Source organism: Sciurus vulgaris, assembly GCF_902686455.1.
Source record: "Sciurus vulgaris genome assembly, chromosome: 2".
Taxonomy (NCBI): domain Eukaryota; kingdom Metazoa; phylum Chordata; class Mammalia; order Rodentia; family Sciuridae; genus Sciurus; species Sciurus vulgaris.
Genome location: NC_136462.1, coordinates 64,728,824 through 64,753,329, shown reverse-complemented (window position 1 = coordinate 64,753,329; position 24,506 = coordinate 64,728,824). Strand labels below are relative to the sequence as shown.

The 24,506-nt window shown below is 32.2% G+C and overlaps 1 protein-coding gene and 1 pseudogene across 16 annotated transcripts in view; one reads left to right on the top strand and one right to left on the bottom strand.

The window, feature by feature from the left end:
* Positions 1-24,506, top strand: part of MIPOL1 (mirror-image polydactyly 1) — a 326,832-nt gene that overhangs the window by 111,931 nt on the left and 190,395 nt on the right. For all 15 annotated transcript variants that reach the window (XR_013760621.1, XM_079120134.1, XM_079120138.1 and 12 more), the window contains 3 exons: positions 6,470-6,599; positions 20,879-20,912; positions 21,172-21,342. Coding sequence is in view for 14 of the 15 variants with exons in the window: in XM_079120134.1 (XP_078976260.1) it covers positions 6,470-6,599; positions 20,879-20,912; positions 21,172-21,342 (335 nt within the window). In the remaining variant the exon portion in view is untranslated. The remainder of the gene's footprint in view (positions 1-6,469; positions 6,600-20,878; positions 20,913-21,171; positions 21,343-24,506) is intronic.
* On the bottom strand, positions 6,628-15,026 carry LOC306649487 (large ribosomal subunit protein uL1-like; annotated as a pseudogene). Its single transcript has one exon. The product of its transcript is annotated as a large ribosomal subunit protein uL1-like (transcript).

The following is a 24,506-nucleotide window of genomic DNA, read 5'->3' as shown; positions in this document are numbered from 1 at the left end:
AGATTCTTTCATATATAGGTAAAGGTCAGTCTTTTACAAAACCATTTTCTATTTTAGAACATGAATTGTATTCAGGGATTATTTGATATATTTAAATTCCTAATAATTTATTCTTCCCTCTCTTTAATTCAGCCTTTTATATATATGTAACTACCATGAGGATATTAACAAATAGATTCTTTTACCTGAGAAATGTCTATCTTTCAAATTATGTTGTTTAGAGAATCAAGATCCAGTGTTTAAACTAGAATGTTTTCAAATATATGGTCTCATTCCTACTGTATTTTAAAACTAGTTTAAGAAGTGTAGGACATGTAGACTTGGGTTCTACTAAGGAAATATGTACTCTGCCTTGACTCAATAAACTCATACTTAGTATGGTTCAGCTTCTTCATATTTACTTGTGCCCATATTAGAAAACAATTAGCTTACTAAACAAATTTGAGTATTTGGTGGTTGGGGGGGTAAGGTTGATCCTCTCTGAATCTTTCTCATTTGACTAAGAATTATAGGATATTTGATAACCATGTTTAAAAATGGAGATATCCAAATATTATTGTAAACACCCAATGATTTGTTTTACCTACAATATAAGTATTTTACTTGGTTGGCTTACATAGTAGCTAATAATATTTGTTAATGTAATTTAACTGCTGTGAACCTTTACTGAACAAATATTGAAATTTATTCAAGCCAAAGAAAGAGAATCTCTAATGACTTTTGTTAAAGCTTCTATTTAATAGTTAAGGAGAAAAGTTTGTATGACATACGAGATGCAATTAACAGTAGATTTTACATTTAATAAAAAGAAAGAAGCATGCGTATTTGCTTTATTCATTCCATCATAATTTGCATTAGAGCTGTGGGTGTTTAATGAGCAAATTCCAACTAAAATGCTATATTGATTTTCTAGTGAACTTTGTAATAGTCATCTACCTTGGAAAAGCTCAGTGTTTACAATTAAGTTTTCTTTACTAAAAATGTTTGAGAGTTGCGTATTGATTCTTTAAAAGTACTGAATTCTAGAAAGAATCAGGTTTTTATAATTAAAAAATTTCACATATAACCTAATGTTAAAAATTATCCTTAAGTGATAAATTTAAATTTTTTTCTTATTTATAAATCAGATAACCAAATTCTACATGTGTTGTTTATGCAAGTTATCTGGCATTTTAAAATGTAACCTTAAAAATACTTAAATGATACCTTCCATTGAAATATATATATATACATCTTTGAATCTTAAGCAGGATTATAGAGGAAAAACTTTTTTCCTGCATATTATAAAGCCCTAGACATCATTATCTTTACCCCTTTCATCAGATGCTGTTGTATGTAAAGTGAAACATAACTTGGATTAAATGTTGCTCTATAAAGATCTGATCCCATTTTGTAGAAACGGTAGGAAACCTGTTGGCACTTAAAATTTGCTAATTATTTATTACTAAAATTTACTAATTTACTTATACTATACCAGGATATGTTAATTTGTAGTGAGATCATGATTTTGTATCCTATCAGCTTACAAAGTATACATTTATAATTTTGTAAAAATTTCAAAAAAATGTTACTTTGTATAAACTAGTGTCATCATGGTATGCAGCATACAATATACAGTGTGTTCTGAATAATTTCTCTTTAAGTCTGTTTATAATTTTTTCATGCCAATGAAAAAACGTTTAAACAGGAGAAATTTCGAACTGAATTTTTAAATGTGTGGTTCAAATTAACCAAAATCACATTATTAATATATATAGGAGTTAAGTCACATTGAGTCTATGGGTTGAGATTGTTGACAGTAGTGGTAGAATGGAATTAAAATTTGTTGAGAATCCACTTTATTTTATTTATTTGGCCAAGAGTTTTCATATATTATCTAATTTAATTTTCCTAACAACTACACATGGTTTTATTATATCTATTTAGTATACCTGAACTGAAACTAAAATAATTGTAGAAATTTACAAAAACAAGGGCACTGAAATTTAGTACCTTACTTGAAGCTAAATAAAAATTCATATGCTTGTATACATCATACCAAATTCTTTTTTCTAAGCTCCTATGATTGTCTTCCCTGGAAGAAGATTGTGGAGAATTAGAACGGAAATGTAGAATTCATTTTTGGGTACTACCTTCTGAGCAGAAATGCATTTTAAAATAGCTTGACGAATTGATAAGTTGGTAGCAGACTAGTATAGCCACAGCCAAATAGCAGTAATAATAATACCTTTAAAAAGGGAAAGAAAAAGTAATGAACATTGTGCCAAGAAGTACTTGTTCTTCCAAAAGCTATATTCATAAGAATATCTTAATTAAGCTCACCTAAATTGTTGTTTAAAATCATTTGATTTTATGTATGCGAATATTCAGTTATTCCAGTGCAGTTTGTCATATAGTTTGTTTATCCATTCATCTGCTACTAGACATTTGGATTTTTCCCAGATTATGTTTATTATAAATAAATAAGCTGTGAATACTTGTGTTAGTTTTTATGTAGACATATGCTTTAATTTCTCTTGGTAAATACCAATGAATAGGAATAGCTGAATTTTATGGTAGGAATATTTTTAACTTTAAAAAAAATAAACTGACCCACTGTATTGTCTTAGATTTTCACCATTAGTGTGTAAGAGTTCAGTTATTCTTCATTCTTGTTTACACTTGTTATGGCCAGTTTTTAATTTTAAACTTAACTATTGAAGTAGGTATGTGGTGGTTATCTTACTATAGTTATAATTTGCATTTCCCTAATGACTAAATATTGAGCACCTCTTCATGTACTTATTTACCATCTGTATATCTACTTTATATATCTATTTTGACTTATTTAATTGGGTTGTTCCTTTATTATTTATTATGGGTTTTGAGAGTTTTAAAAATTATGTTCTGGTTGTGCCAACTTTTATTTATCTGATAATAAACTTCTGATGAAGGAAGCACATCCAGAACATAATTTTTAAAACTCTCACAAGTCAATTTTTTTCTTCAGTTTATGGCTTATCTCTATTTCCTTGTCATTTTCTTTAGAAGAGCAGAAATTTTTAATGAATTAAATTTTAGCCTAATTTATCTCTCACTAATTTATCCTAAAATATGGATGATTCTTTATTGTTGAAAGATAGTGAAGATCTTTCCTTTCTATTAAAAATATTTTTTCACTTATTCATAATAATTACAGTAGGTTTCATTATGGCCTATTTATACATGCGTGTGTCACCATAACTTCGTCATTTTCACTCCCTAGTATTTCCCCTTACTTTCCCTTCTCCTGATCCCCTTCTTCTTCCCTAGTTGACTTTTCTAGTTTCTTCAGATATGATCTTAGATGATGATTTGAGATCTTTCTAATATATGTAATAAATGTTATAAATTCTCTCTAGGTGCTGGACATGGTGGTATATGCCTGTAATCCCAGTGGCTCAGGAGCCTGAGGCAGGAGAATTACAAGTTCAAAACCAGCCTCAGCAACTTAGTGAGGCCCTATAAAATTTAGTGGGACTTTGTCTCAAAATAAAAAAAAAATAGGGCTGGGCATGTGACTCAGTGGTTAAACACTCCTGGGTTCAATCCCTGGTACAAAAAAAAAAAAAAAAAAAAAAAAAAATTCTCTCTGGGCAGTGCTTTAGTTTTCTCACAGATTTTGTTATGCTGAATTTCTTTCTTTCTTTCTTTCTTTCTTTCTTTCTTTCTTTCTTTCTTCTTTCCTTCTTTCTTTTTGTTTTTTTTAAGATATAGATGGACACAATACCTTTATTTTATTTATTTATTTTTATGTGGTGCTGAAGATTGAACTCACTGAGTGCTTCACACATGCTAGGTGAGTGCTCTACTACTGAGCCACAACCCCAGTCCCCCCCCCCCTCTTTTTTTTTGAGTTCAGAATACTTCTGATTTCTCTAAGACCTCCTCTTTTCATCCATGGATTAGTTAGAAATATGTTATTTAATATCCAAGTGTTTATAGATTTGTTATTTTTAATGTTTTCTACTTTAATTCCTATATGGTCAGAAAATATACTTTGTATGATTTCAGTTCTTTTGAAATTGATGTTTAATTTATGGTGAAGCATTTTATAACTGTCATTTAATTCTTCATGGTTAATAATGTTAATTTCTTATATTCTTGCTGATTTTCTATCTACTGTATTAGAGAGTGTGTTGATGTCTTCAACTTTAAGAATAGATTTGTCTTATTCTTTCAGGCCTGTCAATTTTTGTTTCATGTGTGTATTAACATTTAGAATTATTATATCTTTTTGATGAAATGACTTTTTCATCCATCATTATTACAGCTTTTTATCCATTGTAATTTTCTTTGCTCTAAAGTTGACTTCGATTTAAATTTAGTCATGCCAGCTTTATTTTATATGATTTAACTTTCTTTAGCATTTTAAAATCTACTTGTATAACATTGTTCTTGAAGTAAGTTTCTTGTATATACATAATTGGTTATCCTTTTAAAATCCAATCTGATAATCTCTGTGTAGTTGACTGATATGTTTGGATTTAGGGCTACCATTTAATTATTTGCTTTCCTTTTTGTTCCCTCTGTTTTCTCTTTCATGTCTTCTTAGGCTTATTCAAACCTGTTTTAGTATTCCATTTTCAGTTTCTCAATTTGATTTTGATTAGTATTTCCCACTCTCTATATATTTGAGTGATATAGGAATTATAAAATACAATCAATTCTCATTATTCATGACTTCCACAAATAATTTGTGAATAAGTAACTTTTCAGTTTATTTAGAATTACTACTTTACCATTTCAATTGATATAATATGCAGAAAACTTTACCAAATATAGAATTTTACTTTCTTCTATTGATGCTCATTTCTTATAACTTTCCACATCATGTACAACTACAGAAACAAAATGATGTACAGTGAATCAAAATGCAGTCTGTAAAAAATTTTAAAAAAATTTTTAAATGTAAAAATAAAAAGTCTTTCAAAAATAATGTGCTCTATTCCCTATGTACCAATTCACTCAGTTCTCTTATGCAGGCTTTTTTTCCAAACCCTGTTCTATCTAGTTATGTATCTATCTAACTTTCTGCCTTCCCCCCCACCCGTTTTCTGTCTCCCTGAAATGGAATGTAGGGGTGATAAGGACTTATTAAATGACTACTCTATTCATTGCCCTTAAAACTAAATGAATGACTGACATAGAAGTTTGATAAACATTTGACAAATGAATGAATGAATGTATACACTTCTCTTCCTTTAGACTCAGCCCTTGGAAAGTGGGTTTTGACTTGCTTTGACATTATGTATTACATTTTATACTTGTACTCTTTCATAATCTACCATGAAAAAAATAATTGATTTATTCTCATGATTGCTACCACTTACAATTTAAATAGTATAACTATTTTAATCAACTGTGTACTAATTTATAACAAGTCTTGAGCACAAACCCAGTGTTTTATATAATAAAAGAGCATATCAAACAAATTTTCAAGGTTATTTTGTGGTTTGACAATATACATAAAATTTGGTTTGGTGATCCAAGTATTTGAGACCCTCTTTGTGTAACATTACAGTGGTGTTTTTAAAATTATGTAAGATCTCAAGTATATCAACAATAGAAATTATGCTTTAAAAATAACAATGTCACATAACATCAAAGCTCCCCGAATAGAGCTATACAAATCTGAGATTCTGTTTGTTTTATCACCTATGTAAATAGTGCCCCCTGCTCTGTACAGATGAGCTGTGCTAAACCAGCACAACTCTGCATCTTTTTATTCTTCCCTGATCCATTTCTTTTCGTCTTCTTGCACCATCCCACTGAAGTAGCTTCTCCTCTAATCTTCAATAATGCTTTTTTTTCCTAGCTGCCTATTCATAAATAGTAGGTAGTTGTTTTATTTTGCAACTTGCTATTCTTGCCAACATTTTAATTTTGAGGTTAACTATCTATCCATAGTTAATTCATTTTGAATGATGGGTAGAGTTCCATTCTGAATGTATTGTGATTTATTTATTCCCACTCATGGTGACAGACATTTGGGTTATTTCTAAGTTTTTGTTACTATAAGCAATACTGCAGTATTTTTATACATGCTTTCTTTTGTAAAAATTTCTCCAGACTACATTCCAAAGCGAGTATTTTCTTTATTACAGAGTGGGCACATACTCAACTTTAATAAACATTGCCAAATTGCTCTTCATACAGTAGTAGAAATATGTATATGCATTTATGCAGTGTACATGGGAGTGTCCTTTGTTTCAGAAGCTCACAACATTTGTTCTTGGACCTTTTAATTTTTGCTTCTTTGATGGGTGTGAAATGGTATCTCAGTTTGGCAGTAGCTTTTAAAAATAACATTTTCTCAAATGGTTACTTGATACTAACTCCATTTAATAAATTTTCCTTAATATAATGGAATTGCTTTTTTTTAACTTTTGATAGATGTACACCTTCTCTGTATTTTCCCTGATTGATTATGGGTTGTCTATTTTGGTAGCTCTGGTTGAAGAAGTATATTTTGCACAGAAGGAACGTGATGAAGCTGTTATATCTAGGCTGAAATTAGCCATTGAGGAGAGAGATGAAGCAATTGCACGAGCCAAGCATATGGAAATGTCTCTAAAATTGTATGTATACATTTAAAATTATATATGATATTAGGAACGTTTATAAAATGTGTGCATTACGTGATGATTGCCTATTCAAATTATTGCTGATTTGTTATTGTTACATTAGAATATTGCATGTCCCCACAATCTTTTCTAAAACCTTTGGCATGCTAGTGGTTTGCCTATCAGGGTGAGAGTTTATTTTTTTAAATTGAAGTATATGTTACTCTCAGTACAGTCACTTTACTGCTTCATAGTTTCTCTCATCAGTGTCCTTACCCTGCTTTCCCATTTGACTCCTTTTTCCTTCTCATTATCTCCTCTTATTATTGCTTTCTTGATAATATTATTTCATTTACCAGGGTTCTTTCACTAATCTCTGTTTAATATACCTATTCCTTTACTTCATTACCTTTTACCTTTGTTCTTTTAGCTGTTACTTTTAAACTGTTGTGATTCTTGGAATAGGGTAGAGCCTAAAAATCTATTTTTTATAACCCATGTGAATTTAATAGGCAAATTATGGATATGACATTTAGAAAAATAATATCCTAGAAATAAGTACTTTTCAAATTTTAGTGTTCAATCTGTTGTCTTGGAGCATCTGATTAGAATGCAGGTTCTTATTCACAAGGTCTGGGATGGGACTTGAGATTTTACCAGATGGTACAAATGATGCTAATCTAAGGAAAGTGCTTCTAGAAAAATGTTACCTGTAAGTTAGATAGAATACAATAACCTAATATTAATAATGATCAAGGAATACACTTATGTCTTGTTTATTTTGTCCAATGTTATGCTAAGCGCTTTGAAGGATCAGTAACATACTAATTAAAACATAGTTCATTAGGAAGACACAAATTCACAAATAATTAACACTGAAAAATGTTCAGATTGTGATTTAGTTAATATAATTTTTTTGATTAATGATTTCATTTTTTTAAAGATTGATAGAGACTCATTATTAAACATTTAAATTCATAGAAAAATGCAAATAAATTACTTAAATTTTACACTTTCTACTCCAAAATAACCATCTTTTAAGTTTTCATATTTTTTAATTGGCACATAATAATTACACATATTTATGGGGTATAATATGATCATTCAACACATATATACAGAATGTACTGATCAAATCAAGATAATTAGCATTTTATCTCCTTATCATTTTTTAATGTTTGGAGTTGTCAAGCTCTTCTAGTTCTTCACAGAGTAGATAATATCTTATCTATTAACTATAATCATCCTACTATGCTATAGAACACTAGAATTATTTTCTTCTTTCTGACTGTATTTTGGTACTGTTATCCAAACCCCCTCTATCCAGCATTCCCACTACATAATCACTATTCCACTCCTAATTTGAGATGAACATTTTAGCTTCCACATTTTTTTTGATAGCACTAGGATTTATTAGGATATGCCTTAATACAGATGCTGGGGCTTGCCCATGGTGTTCTTAATGTATAAAGACCTAACGAGCAGTGACACCAGGAAGTTGACAGCCAGGTGGATGTTATGCAAAAGTTCATCATCTGTCATCTTCACATGACCAACAGTAATAGCCAGATACAGCACCTTCTTCATCTGAAACTTGATTGTAGATTTCACCTCATCAACTTAGCCACCATGTTTTCATTTTGTGTTAGCAGAGAAGGGAATTTGCCAGCCTTATTTAGACCTGGGCCTAGGATTCATGGAATCTGCATGATCAAAGACTCTGAGGCCAAAAAGGCATCATACTTATTGGCCAGCTTCTTGACCAACTTCTTATTCTTGTTGAGTTTCTTCAGCACCTCCATGTCCGTGTGGGGGATATCCACAGCCTTGGCCTTATCACAGTGCTGCTGGTCCCCCAAGACACATACAGAGAACCTAGGGTGAAGAGTAGACTTAAACCCGAGAAGCACCTGTCCTTCTCCGGATCATATCTCTTCAAGCTGATCTGCAGCTCCATCATTTCCAGATATTTGCAGCACTTGTGCTGGTTCCTGTGCAGGACTTCCCACACCACCTCGTATGGGGTGTCATGAGAGACTTTGTTGCTCATGACTCCTTGCACCACAGTAACAGAAAAATATAGCTTCCATATTTGAGTAAGAATATGTAGTATATGTCTCTTAGTGCCTGACTTATTTCACTTAACTTAATGTCCTCCAGTTCCATCCATTTTGCCACAAATGATGGCATTCCTTTTTTCGTTCTTCCTTCTCAACTTTCTTTTCCTTCCTCTCTTTTCTTTCCCCTTCCTTCCTTCTTTTCTTCCTTCTTGCCTTCCTGCCTTTCTTTCCATATCTCTCTGCTAGAGTTTGCATCTTGAATGTCCCACATGTTAAAGGCTTAATTACCAACCTGTGGTTTTATTAAGAAGTGGTGAAACCTTTAATGTGGGGCCTAATGTAGTAAGGTCACTATGGAGGTGCCCTCGAAAGGGATATTGGGACCCAGCCCCTTTTTCTTTGTCTTTGCTCCCAAGCCACCATAAGGTGAAAAGATTACCTCTTACTCCCCACCATGAAGTATTGTCCACAGACCCAAAAGCAATAGGACCAAGTGGTCATGAATTGAAACCTCTGAAACCTTGAGCCAAAAGTCACCCTTTATAGTTGAGTCACCATTATTTCGTCATGGTAACAGAAAACTGACTAATGCAAGCTGGGTGATATCCCATTGTATAAAAATACCATATTATCCATTTATATGCTGATGGACACTTTGGTTAAATAGCTAATGTGAATAATCTGTAGTAAGCATGGGAATGCAGGTATCTTTTTGGCATATTGATTCCATTCAGTACATATTGTTTTATTTGAGAGCCAGTGTAGGGTACAGGCTAAGAGGATAGATTCTAGACCCATAATCTATCTTTGAATTTTGGCTATGCTGCTTCCTAGCTGTATAGCCATGGGCAAATTACTCAGAGTCACTGGGACTCAGTTTTTTTACCTACAAAATGAATAAAACAAGACCCATCTTACACAAGCTCTTCTGATGACTAAATGACTTAGTAAATATCTGAAAATACCTGGCTCATCCCAAGTGCTGTGTATTTGAATATAAGAATAATAGTCAAAGTGAACCTGAAGAAAATGGAATCATAGAATGTGTTCTTTCAATAAGAAATATTAATTCCATAAAAAAAAAAACCTTCTAATTTTAGGAAAAGAGACTTAAGACTCATCAAAATTTTTTTTGTGCAATATGTCAAACAGTATCATTTGTGTAATAGTTAATTGAATTGTTAACTTGATTGGATTAAGAGATGCCAATGATTAAGAGGCTTCTGGGTGTGTCAGTGAGGGCATGCCTAGGAATGATTGGAATGTGGAATGATGAGCTGAAGTGGAGACCCTCCCTAAGCATGGGCAGCACCACCCAATAGGATTGTGACTTGTATGGAATAAAAGTTGGAAGAACAAGGAAGCAGATGCAGATGTAAGCTCAGCTCTTCTTGAACAGGTTCTTGATTGCTGCTTCAATTGTCTGAGGATATTGCACTCTCATTTCTTCATTCTTCCAAAGGGGACTGTGTCATTGATTCTCCAGGTAGTTTCCAGAAGCCTTGTTCTTGGACTAGGGTAGCAATGTTGATCCTTCTTGTTCTGGGGCTTTTGCCTCTTGGACTTCAAAGCTACTGGTTCTTCCAGCTTTCTTGCCTACACACAGTCGTTGTGGACTATCCAGCTTCTGGTCATTTAAGCCAATCTAATAAATTCCCTTTTAATAATCATACTTCCTGTTGATTGTGTTCCTCTAGAGAACCATGACTAATACAATTTGACTCAAGTATGAAATAAAGAATTGCATTTTTAAACTCTTTCCCTTTTCTTTCTTCATTAATATTCTTTTAAAATATTTGTAAAAATTGTATTCAGTTTTATAGCCAAAGGGACTCTTTTTGTTTAATCATAATTTTGTATTTAATAGGATTAGATAGTCATTACTGGAACATTGATCATAGATGGCATTTTTATACCTGATTTTTTTATTGTGGGGAACCCCCAGGTACTGAATTTCATTTTCAAATAGTTTTTTCCCTTTTTATTTCACTGTTATTTTAATATCTTCTTTGAGAACTTTATGGAATGCATAGTCTTTTTATATTCCTTTGAAATGCAAACCACTAGTAGGAAAATTTTGTTTCCTTATGTGTTAATGTGTGCTGTGGTATAGCAGAGTAACTAAGACTGGGTAATTTATAATGAACAGAAATTTATTGTCTTTGAATTCTAGACGCAAGTAAGTCCAAAATCAATGCCAGCTTCTGGCATGGGCCTCCTCGATGAGCCATTTCAGGGTAGAAGGTAGAAGGGAAAGCAGAGGCAAAAGGGAGCTGAGGCCCCCATTATAGAACTGGATTTATTTTAATTTTAATTTTTTTAAATTGTAGATGGACACAATACCTTTATCTAACTTTTTTATGTGGTGCTAAGGATTGAACCCAGGACCTCACACATGCTAGGCAAGTGCTCTGCCACTGAACTACAACTGTAGCCCCTAGAATTGGATTTTTTGATTGTATCTAAAGAGGGTGGAGCCCTGGTGGCCAAATCACCTGTGCAAAGTTCTACCTCTTAATACTGTATCAATGAAAATTCAAATTCAGTGTGAGTTTGAGAGAGGACAAACATTCATAAAGCAACTCGATTTTTATTTTCTTTTTTATTGTGATGTGTTGAGGTATATATGTAAATGAAATATTCTTTTATCTTGCTTATGCTTAAAATAAGAAGTTCTATCAAGAATTTTGTTTTGTTCTGATATGGTACAGTTGGATTTTTCTTGACAAATATTTCATCTAATTTCTGACATATTTGCCTCCTCTGAGTTGTAGTTTCTGGGCTAGGTATTGTTCTCTTTCTTCCATTCTGTTTTACCTTTGGGCAGTGGGGTGTGGATGGAAGTTGGAAAGGCTTTGCTAGATCTGTATGCCCCTTTTGTTGGAGTTTATGAATTCTAAATATGGATTTTAATGTTCATCAAGGGTTCATGCTATCTGTTCTTGTGTATCTCTCGATTACTTCTGGACTTTTATTTATTTTACCATTGTAATAAAAAATGGCCAATTCTGATTCTACTAGCTTCCTCTATACAGATTCTTCATTAATACAGGCATCTACTTGGGAAGGATTTATTTTCCTTTTTTTTGGACTGTCTGTTCAACTCATTCTGAGATTATGTCCAAGCTGTAAAATAATATTACTGAATATTCTCAGGAGCTGTCTTTTCCCAATACTTATTGCCATAGGTAAAATTCAGTGAACCTAGCCAAAATTTTCATTTGTCCACATTCTATCCCCTCCCTACTTTAAAAAATTACTACTTGATATCATATTTCCTTTGATGTCTGATTCATTCTTATTTTCTGTTCTTGTGGTTGTATGTGTTCAGAATTCCATATGCCATCTTCACGTGTATCTCCAATGTTTTAATAAACTTTTAATTTCAGAATCATTTTTGATTTTCAGAAAAGTTGCCAGATATAAACCTCATCTAGTTTCCCTGTTGTACATATTTTACATTACTATAATATGTTTGTCATAGGATAGAATTCAACATTATTATACAATCATTAACTAAACTCCTTGCTTTTTTCAGATTTTACCAATTTTACCCTAAAGTCATTTTTGTGATTTATTTTATGTTTATGTTTTTATTACATTTAGTTGTTATACTTCCTTAGCCTGCCCTGGTGTGTGACATTTTCTCACATTTTCTTCTTTTTTTGATGGTCTTGATAGTTTGGGGGATTGCTAGTCAAGTATTTTTCAACATGTCTCTCAATTTGATCTTTTCTATACTTTTTCTATACTTTTTCTTATGGTTAAACTGAGGTTATACGTTTTGAGGATAAAGATCACAGAAGTGAATGCTATTCTTATTTTATCATTTCAAGGTTAGAGTCTATCAACAGGACTTACTACCAGTAATGTAAACCTTGACCATCTGACCCAAGGCAGGATGTGCCAGATTTCTTCACTGCAAAGTTACTTCCTGTCCCTTTTTCATAATCTACTTTTTGGAAGCATAATGCTTAGTTACAGCCCATACTCAAGAATAAGGACAAGAGATATTTGGGTTTTACTTATGCCATAGTTTGGATCTGGACTGTGCCCCCAAAACTCATATTTTAATGACTGTTGTACATATTGACACTATTGGGAAATATTAGAACCTCCAATAAGTGAAGCCTAGTAAAAGTTCTTCACATCTTTGAGGGGTGTGGCCTTGAAGCGGGGATAGTGGGACAATGGCCCCTTCCTCTCTCTCAGTTGTTTCTTGTCATGAGGTGAACAGCTTTTCTCCACACCACACTTCCTCCAAGATATGCTTTCTCACTATAAGGCCAAAGAAATGGGGCCAACTGATCATGGATTTATACCTCCAAATTTCATACTGCTAAAATAAGCCCATTTTCTTTATAAGTTGATTATCTCAACTATTTGTTTTAGTAATCGAAAGCTGATTAGCATAACTTCCTACAAGAGAGAATATCTACATAAATTATTTATCATTCCTCAGTAAAGGAGATTTGTCTCTTTTTATTTATTTATTCACTCATTTATTCACTCAGTATGAACTCATGGATAGTCATTTAATATTTTCTATTATAATCTAATACCACATTATTGATTTTCTTATTTGGATTATTCCATATTTGACCATTGGAAGCTCTTCAGGTGAGCCCCTATATCCCATTCATATGTCCCCATCCTTTTCATTTTTGGACACTTTTTTTTAATTTTTAAAATTTTTAAAATTTGTTCTAATTAGTTTATACATCATAGTAGAATGCATTTTGACACATCATACTTAAATGGAGTGTCACTTCTCATTCTTCTGGTTGTACATAATATAGAGTTACATGGGTCTTGTAATCATATATGCACATAGGATAATAATGTCTGATTCATTACTTTCTAGCATTTATAAGATGTTCAAGGGTCATCTTCTTTAGGAACTTATAGAATCAGCCATTGCTCCACGTAGCTCTAGTTCTGTTTATTGGAAAATGTTATTAGAAACCAAGATCTAGATGCCAGGGTATGTCCATACTTGTTGAAGTATGACTACTTTCTGTCCCTCTCATCAAAGTAGGAAATGTATCTGTATATATGCTGCTTTATACATAATATATCTCCATTTTTTTGTGTGCCTGTCTATATAAATATAAATTCATACTGATATGTCCTTAATTCTAATCCAGTATGACACAGTTCATTCTAGCCTTCTCCTCTTGCTCATCTATAATTTCTCTCTCAACAGTGAGAAATGTGGCTCCCACCAAATAGCATCCAATTTATTTATTCAACTCCAAATATCCATTATGCCTCTTTCTAGATCATAAACCCCTGTCTCCATGAAAAACAGTTTTACCAGTGAGAGTGTATTTCTTGCAGTTTCTTTAGTCTTACAGTTTATAGACTTAGGTCAGTTTCTTCCTCAACCCCCACCTCTTTCAGTAAGTTTATGCCATATTTTTGTAATGTACTTAGACTCTTTTATGATAGTCTGCATGCTGTGTTAGGATCCTTTATCCTGTTGATTTATTTTTATATGCATTTATTAATGTTTCCTCTGTGCTATAAAGTTGTATGAGTTTTGATAAAAGCATGGTGTCATGGATGCACATTAATTCTTCCATTCAAATATCCCCAAAGCTTTCTTCAGTCAAACCCGTGGGAACCACTGACTCCCCAATCTCCCTACTGACCTGTTATCCTTTTTGTTGTTGTTGTTGTTTGACAGTATTCCATTGTGTAGATGTATCACAATTTGCTTATCTGTTCACCTATGTAAAGAATATCTTGGTTGCCTCCAGTTTGGGTGATTTTGAATAAAGTTTGCTATACATTTGCATACAAGTTTCCATCTGGACATAACATTTTTAAATCACTTGAGTAAACCTGGTTGCACAATTGCAAGGTTGTATTTTAAATGTATATTAAAATTGTAAGAAACTGTCAACCCCCCTTGCAGAGTAGCTGAACCATTTTTCATTCCCACCAGCAATGAATTAGAGTTCCTGTTGCCCTGCATCCATACCAGAGTTTGGAATTGTTGCTTTTGTTTTGTTTCCTATTTTAAATGTTAGCCTTAGAGTCTAATATGTGTGTACAGGTATGTCAGCATTTAAATTTGTATTTCTCTGATGACAAATTAAAATATGTTCTTTGGTTACATGTCTATTCAGATATTTGGTTGCAATTTTTAAATTGTATTTTTTTCATATTTAAAGAGTTATTTATATTCTGGATAATAAGTCCTTTTACAGATATGTCGTTTGCAAATATTTTCTTTCAGTCCATGAATTAGTTATTTGAGTCTCTGTACAGTAGTTTTGGCAAAACACAACTTTTAAATTTTAAGAAGACCTTTCTTATTATTCGATTTTTAGTTTTTTTTCATGGTTTGTGTTTTTGATATTGCCTCTAAAACTCATTGCCAAATGGAAAGTCACACTTTCCATTTCCAAATGGAAATGTTGATTTTCTCCTGTGTTGCTTCTACAAGTTTTTTGTGTTTCACACATAGGGCAGTGATTTATTTGTGGTTAATTTTTGTGGAATGTGTGATATACATTTGGATGGTATAAAGGACATGTAGAGTTCCTTTGTACTTTTCCTGTTGTTTGCAGACATTCATTTATTCCACTACCATTTTTTGAAAAGGCTATCATTTTTCTATTAGATTTCTAAATTGGCCATTTTGGAGTTATTTTGTGAACTTGATATTTAGTTCCCTTGATTTATGTCTATGTCTACCCCTTTGTCAATATTATGTATTCTTGATTATGGAATCTTTATATTAGATTTTGGAATCAGATGTCAGTCCTTGAATTTTGTTCTTTTATTACAGAATTCTTTGGGCTACTCTAGTACCTTTGCTTTTCCATATATATAGAATTGGTTTATTTATAATTGCAGAAATCTTGACTGGAATCAAATGTTTTTACACATACCTTTCAAAGTGAATACTTTATAGAATTTTTCAGAAGTGTACTTATTGAAATCTAAGGCACATGGAAATTATTGACATTAGAGGAATATTGCTCCACTTTGATAATTACCTTTTATATACATGTATAAAATTATCATACTGTACTCCACCCATAAATATGTAAAAATATTATGTTTCAGTAAAAACAATTAAAATTTAGATCTCTTTTTTAGAAGAGTGCTGTTATGTTCAATTTATCAACTGCTAAATAGTATTGTTATAATATAGCTATGTCTATAGATTTTGTTAGATTGATCACCCATTTTGTTTATGAAGTTTGTTTCTGAATAGATTTTTGTTGCTTTTTAAAAAATCAAATTTACTCCCCAAATATAACAAATCCATTTTTCATAAAGTATCACAACTCTTTTGAGGTAGATGATATTCATGCTTTGTAAATTAAAACTTAGAGCTACTTGGCCAAAGACTCAAAGTCAATCAAGTCACATTATTGGTATTGTCTACCTCAGATTTATCCAGGCAACTCAAACTTAGCATATCCAAAATGAAACTTATTAATTCACTCTTAAAACCTGATCCTTCTCCTTAATCCCCTATCCTGATCAGTGACACAACCATCTGCCTACATATACAAGCCAAAACTCTTCCTCAGAATCCCTATTAAATTGATCTCTTAGTTTTGTTCATTCTCTTTAGCCAGTGTATTTAAATAGACCCTGCCCTTTCCTCATTTTTCTTTCCATTGCATGTATTTTAATTTGTATATTTATTTGCTATACTTTTTATTACCGTATATTGAAATTAGCATTCCTTGAGGGAGAGCCTTTTTTTATTTCTCTCTTTGTAGCATTAGTGTTAGGGAGGAATGGGAATGGGAAAAAGGAAAACAAACCCAAGCCTTTTCTTTATATTAATTAATCTAGTTAATAAATATTTATAGAATATATACTATGTCAGATACAGTGCTAGTTGCTGGGACACATCATTATGGTCCAATTTAGTTAGGGCTATCATCAAAAGAGTTAATACTAATACTTAAAACAGTATTAACTGATAAAATGAATTATTGATTTCTAGAAAGTTTATAAGAGGGGCTTCTACTGTATCATAGTCTAGGGGTGCAGGTGGGTGGGTGTCAGCGAAGGCTATACAGACCATGCAAAAACAACAGAAAAGAATAAAATGTCAGCTTTGTGTCAGATGGTAATGTGGAGGTTTCTTTCTCCTTAACTATGTATAGATTCTGAACCTTCAAGAGTACATTTTAGACTGAATCCTTAATAATATAGAACAAATTCATAACTATGAATTTATTGCTTAACTATGAGACATATTTGGAGGCATTGAATATAGGATGAAATTATATAAAGTATTGGTTTTCTTTTTTAATTCCCTGTATCCTGCTTCCTGTAATCTTCAAGTTCCTTCTTTTTTCTCTGATCTCCTTGCCACTTATGACTTTCTTTTGTCTCTCTGTTGTAGTGTCAGCCTAGTCTTATTCTGACACCTTTCTGCTTTCCCTTACCTCTTGAATTATCAATGTTTTTCTTCTCTTTCCAAGTAGGGAAAAAGAAAAAGAATTCAAGTTAAAATGATTTTTATTTAAATACTTTACATGTTTTCATAGGTAAACTCAAAACTTTTGAGATAATATCTTTTTTTAGTCTCTGTTATTGTTAATTTTTTTAAACATACCAGATGTGACACAGTAAAAAATGAGCATAAAAGCAAACAAGTCAAAAATTTCTGGTTAGCTGATCACTAGTTCTTTATCATTTGAGGTCAATATTATGCTTTGCACATTGGAAACAGAGAATGTGGCTTTAGAAAGGAAGAAGGTGATATTGACTGATTTAGGAATAAATCAAGAAATGTGACATTTCATGGATGGTTTCATTTAGAGTGCAAGGTTGTCAATTAGAATTTGCATGATATAGGAAATCAATTGAAACTTGAGCCCATGTACATTTACTTCAGCAAAATTCTTACTAATTATCATGACTGCCAAGTTAAACTGTAGTAGGCATAATTAAGAGTTTACAAAAGGTTGAGAGTATTTCATCTAATTGTAAATCTCATATTAATGAATTATTATTTGTAATTGGTCAGCTATATCTTATATAACACCATCTATTAATTTTAATCTTTACTAAACCAATAAATTGTTGTATGCTGTACATGCTGCCAGTAAAGCATAGTACCCCAGAGTTATCTTTTGTAGAAAATTAAAGGCCTTATATAGCTGTTCCAAATTTTCTCTTTTTTAAAAAGGTGGGTTATCTAAAGTTTGTGTTTTATTAAGTGATGTAGTAAGTGATATAGTTATTGTAGGCCTGTATTTAATTTTCTGAAAATTAATTTTGTTAATTCTTGATCTTTAACTAGATGTTGAATGAATGAGCTCAGAAAATTATGCCAATATACAGTATACTGAATTAGCACTTACTCTACCAACATCAAAGATCTGGTCTTCTTTTACAGTAAATCTATCAAGGACGGGCAAAGTAAGAACCTATGATGCAAATGCAGCCCACCTCCTATTTTTGTAAATAAAGTTTTATTAAAACCCAACCACACCCATTCATATATATGTTTATAGATGGTTTTACACTATAGAGACAGTTTAGTAACAATGACAGTAAACATAGACAAAACCTATGTTATTATCTGGCCCTTTATGGAATGTTCACTGATCTCTGCTCTGTGTGATCTAATAGATTAAATTATGATGTAATCAATTTTCAATATCTATGATAGATACTCCTTGAGATTTAGAAAATATGAATAAAATATAAGTATTAGCTATACTTATAAATTATAAGTATCAGCTTTTCCTTTTCTAGATCAAGTTTGTACTTAGAGTTACATGTGTCAATGCAAATTTTCAAATCACCAATTATCCTTTACATTTTTTGTTAAAGCTTTTTCTCTTGACCATTTATCAGTATACTTATATCAATTAGAAAGAATAATAATAAAATGAGATAGAGATCCAAATGCTAAGTGGTTGACTGTTCACTCATGCTCTGTCAGCTAGCATAGTAGACTCTATCAAAAATAGTTCCAATTAATTTATCAGCTAATGACAAGTCATTATATCTTATGTACTTTCAGAGGAAATTACACAAATTATTTTAAGTTTGAATGCCAAGTTCACATGCCTGGGATTTGATTTCAATTTTAGAAAATTATTAGGTAATTTTAATATTAGAATAAATACTAATATTAAAACATTAGTCTTTCCTGTTGAGAGATGTTAATTTAAAACATTTGAACTGTTCATCTGCCCCTCATTAATGTTTTTTCACATTACAATGTCTAAAGGCAACTTACAAGTATTATGTAGAAATTCCATACAGTTTTTATTGTGCTGATTATTTGGTATATACAAATTTTGTGACCTATTTACATTATTACTTTCTTCCTGGATCTATTTAATTTTTTGAAACTAAAAATGGAGATTTATTGCTTTCATTACTAATTTTACTGTTCCTAGGAATCTACCATTCTAAGGTTTGTCATGTATCTGTTCACATTAAAATTATCAAGTTTAATAGAAGTAATTTTTTATAAAATTTGTAAACATTTAATTGGATTTTATTTGGAATCTGCCATAATTAGGTCTCAGTCTGATTTCATTTTTAAAAGCATAATATTAAGATGAATATTTCCCATGACATTTGACTCCCTTAAAAATCATATTTAGCCATCCAACAGCTAATGGTTAAATGCTACTGACAGATTCCGAATACTTATACTGTGACCACAAATAAATGTAAGGATTTTATTACCATACTTTTCTGCTATTTAGTTGAATAAAAAAAAATGCTTATCTTCACGATTCTTATAGAACAAGCTTTGTTAAGTAACATTGTTGAAAACTTGATTTATTTTGGAGGGAAAAAAGATAAAAGACAAGAGTATTTGCTCTTCTGGAAATGTGAATTCAAGCAGGTTTCAGTAGTTTGAAATTCACTGTTATATATAATTCAAAATTACTCTGATGCCTTCCTGTTATACTATTTGTGTATGTAGAGTGAGATTTTTATATGTTGCTTTTTAATATGTTTATATATTTTTTCCTCATAAGATGCTGTGTTTTAAAATCACTGCCTTGTCTTTGAGTGCAGTGAGTTCATCTAGTTGTGGAGTTCACAACAATTTTGTGACATATTTATCAAATGCTTTTAAGTTTTTCCTAGTATACTGTTGATTGAGATCCAAACGCTAGGTGGTTAACTGTGCTCACTCATGCACTGCCTGTGAGACTTAGCACACTAGACTCATCAAAAGCAGTTCAAATTAATTTACCAGCAGTGAAAAATTATAGTATGTACTTTTAGGTACAGTCATACCAATTATTTAAAATCTGAATTCTAAATTCATGTGCCCAGGATCCTGTATAGTAAATATTAAATCATAGGAATACAGAAATTGGAAAGGGGGCAGATCTTAAGAAAACAGGAACTTGATTATCTAAACTTTTTATCATAATTTTTAAATAATTGAGATTGTTTCTAGAATCTATTATCATTTCACTAATACCCATTGCAGATTATCTTTTAATTTGCCCAATTTATTGGTTACCTAGATTATATTTTAGAAATTTTCTAATGTGTGTCATTTAGAACTTGTTTCCTTTCAGTCATTCCTTCAGTTCATCAACATTACAAGCATTTCTGTAAACACCATGCCTCTTTTGAGACAATGTATTTATGAGGGGAACCAATTTATTTTCTTTATCTTTAAACTGAATGATTCCTTATATAATATAAAAAAGAGAAAACAGCATTCTTAAAATGTGGCCCAATTTTGGTCAGCATGTCTATATAGTGGATTTGTTGTAACAAATAGATAGCAGCAAGAGATTTTCAGGTCAAAGTTAGTGTAATTATTTGTCACTGTTTTTGAGGGAACATAGTTAAACTTTGAAATAAAAATACTTGCTTTGTTTTACTTGTGATGGCATCCACAAAAGAGGAAATACAGTTTCTGTTAAGAATTGAAGTCCAGGAATAAATATAATGATAAGAATGAGTACTTCTATCACTGGGGAACTTTCTTCATCTAAGCACATATGAACAATTGATCCTTGTAGTCATATATAGCAGTAAACATTAATAACTTAACAGTCTGAAGTCAGTGCAGAAGATATAGAGCATTATTGAAAGATGGAGTCGAGCAGGTGGCACTTTAATATGTTCAGTGTCATGGTTGACTCTAAAGACTAGTCGAATGAAATTACTTGAGGTTCTAAAGATTTAAAAAGCGAACTCATTTTGCTGCACTAAGGAAATGCTACTGATCAGGCTTTCTGTGTCCCTTTTTTCTAGGCTAGAAAATATTAACCCTGAAGAAAATGACATGGTAAGCCATTCTCTGAGGAGATTTCTTGATGTCAGTCTTATATCTTAGAGGCTTAAGTTCAATTGAGTGGGTTTCAAGAACTAAGATGTGGGAAAAAGAAGAATTGACACACTAATAATGTACATCTTTGCTGCAATATGAAAATTCAATAACTTCACTCAGTCAATTTACAATTCACATGTGCCTATTAATTAAAACCCTATATTAAATAAAATATATTAAAACTTCATGTCTGACTAACATATAATGGTGTTGGTAGACATTACAGGAATTACTGAACAGAATAAACAATGCAGACACAGGGATAGCTATTCAGAAGAATGGAGCTATAATTGTGGATAGAATCTACAAGACCAAGGAATGTAAAAAGAGAATAACTGCCGAAGAAATGAATGCAGTCATAGAAGAACGGGATGCTGCTTTGTCTCAGGTAACTCTGCATGTATCTGAAAAAGCGTATACTTACCATTTTCCCCTCTTTTTCTAGCCATTAAAAGGTGATTCTTGCCCAAATATTCTTAATTCACTTTAGTTTTTAAAGTTAATACCACATGATTAGATATATTAAAATATTTACATAATTTCCTCTACCACTGTCCAAAATATCCATCCTCATTTCTTTATAAAGTTTAATGCATCATCTTTTTTAGTAAAACTAAACTTGTTTTATAGCATGTTAATTTGTTATTAAAATTTAATTATATTCTCTAATCACTTTTATATGAGACTTCTTGTTCAAGGTGCAGTTTTTTTGAGGACTGTCTTTATTACTGTTTTATTCCCAATGCCTAGTTTGGTACCATTTAATAAACATTGTTAAATGGGTCAAATTATTAGCATATTCTTTTCTGAGCACAACTTGAATCTTCCTGCTCTAACTCAAACCTTTTTCCTCCCTGGAGGCTAATTCCTTATAGCATTTTTAGATCATTATTTCTTTTTCCTTCCTAAACTACTACAGCTTTGAAACTTATGTGTCAGAAAACACTGCCCAGTATGTAATCTTGTCACAGTTAGGTACATATTCCTCTGTCATTTCCCTTGTTTCATGAAGATTTTAAGATCTGTTTCTCTTTCTCTTCAACCTACCCCTTTCATATTTCTTGGTGAATTAAATATCTATATAGATGATCCTTGCAACGTGCCAGTCTCTCATTTCCTAGAATTTCTCTTCTTCCACCAGTATACACTTCTACCATGTAGTCTGTGGTCATATCCTATTCTTGTTCATTACTCATCTGTTTCAAGCATCCTGCTTTCTGAACTCCACCTATCTTTCTAGCTCACTTTTCTAAAACTCTGACTTCAAGATACCTCTCATCCACAATGAGTTCATGCATGTCCCCACCTTTGTTAAGTTGCTGAGGTTGACCTTCAACTTGTGATCCTCCTGCCTCACTCAGCTTCCCAAGATGCTGGTATTACAGGCATGTACCACCACACACAGCTCTAATTCACATCTTTTTCCACATGAGTAAGGCTGTCACAGCCAATTGTTCCTTTTTTCTCTTACTTGATAAAATGTTTCCTATAAGTTTATTTCTATCACTGTACAAAAATCTTTATTATCTCCCTTGGAGACTGGGGTGGAAGTTTTGGTAAGTCTTAGTCTGCTTGTGATTCACCCTTGTACTTTAGATGAGTCCTTCCAAACTGACAGCTTAGTATTCATGAGGATCCTACTCCCCAGATCCTGTCAGTATTGTCTCCTCAGCATTGTAATACTCTGGAGAAATCTTCTATTGCTCTAATCTTGTCACTTTAGTCCTACCTAACTAAAAAGCTTGGATGGTTTCTCTGCCCTCCAGAAGGAGTTCTCTGCCTAGACAGTCTGATTTCTCAGTTCCTTGGCCATACTTAGAATGTGCAAAACTCTGGGGAAAAAAACAATGAGTGCAGATTTCAAATTATCTCTCTCTAGTTAACCCCCCTTCAGGATCTTAGCCATTCAAGTTATTATTGCAACCACATCCCTTTGTGCCTTTACTCTGATGACTTTTGTCTTTATTCTGGCTTTTCTAGTTCATGACTAGAGTGTTGGTCTGCCACAAATGATTCTGTCCTATCTAGATGTGGAAATCTGACATTTGTCTTTAGATTAGAATTTTGTAAAAGATTCTAGAACTTGTAAAATGGGCTTATTTATGCTTGTGTATTATATTAAAATTGTAGAAATACCTGGAATTAGAGAACAGAGCTGAAAACTTTCATTTCTTTAACTTTGTAAAACTAATGAACAAATAGATCATTTTAGATCTATTTTAAGATATGGTAAACTAAAAGAAGTTAGTGAATACTCATGCACCCACATTTTGTTTAGTACCTAATATGAGCCTTGTGCTGGGAACTCAAAAATGATACAAATATAAAAGGTTCCTATTCCTGTGAAACTTACATTATAATATAGAAATATAGATAGCAAACCAACAAATAATAAATTACTTTACAGTAGTGGTATGATGAAAATAAAAAGGTAATAAATGACTGCAGTTGATAGGACTGCTAGGATGATCACACAGGCTTCTGTTAAGGTGAATAGCTCACCTAAGACTTGAAAAGGGAGAAGGGTCTAGCACGGTAAAGAGCTGTAGAAAGAATATTCCATCAGAAATGAAGAACTCAACAATGCTCTGAGTATGGGCATATACTTAAGGCAGTGATGCAAATGCATCAAACTTATATCCAGTTAAATTCCATTGAGCAAGGAAGAATGGCAAGGGATTAGACCAAGGTCGTAGGCAGTAGAAAATTCTGTGTGACATTGTAGGTCATGGCCAGGAGCAGAAATTTTATCAAAATGTAGAAGATATTGAAAAAAAAAGCTGATGAAATAGTGTAAGCACAAAATAAGACCAATAATTGCTTAGATGAACAGATATAGATCTATAGAAGTGGACACATTTGGGAAGTATTTTGCAATGAACATGACTTGATAATAGACTGGATTTGGACACAAGGGGCCAGGAAGAGTTGTAGCTGACTCCTGTGTTTGGGATTGAACAATGTAGATATATTCTCTTTTGTGATTTGGGGAAGGGAATTAAACTCTCTCTTGAATAGTTGAAATGATTATTTAAAATTCAAACGGAAACACTGAGCAGACAGTTAACTATTGGGCCCATCAGCACATAGCTAATTAAAGCTGTGGTACTACATAAACTAGAAAAAGGTCATTGAGAAGAAAGAGCACCCAAGACCAAGCTCTGTGGAGTGCCAATGTTTGTAGTTGGAAAAGGAGGAGGAGCTGATGGAGGAAAGTTAAGAATGTCAAATGAGGTAAAAGGCAACTTACAAGAGTGTCAGAGAAAGCAACATATAGCATTTCCAAATGAAAGTAAGATTAGGGTGACCAGTAGAAAGAGCGAACATATAGAACGTTTTTCCTTCCTGTCACAGAGGTAGAAAAAGTGGTATTAGATGGAAAGGAGGCTCATGGTATCTTAGGATTTCTTTTTTCTTTTTTCTATTGTGAGATTCTAGAGCATGTAGTTGTATTGATAAACAAAGGAGGAAGGAAAGGTGATGTTTTCAGGAAAGAAAAGCTAATTGCAGTAGTGAGTCCTGGAGTAGATAATTAGATTGAAAGTAGATAAG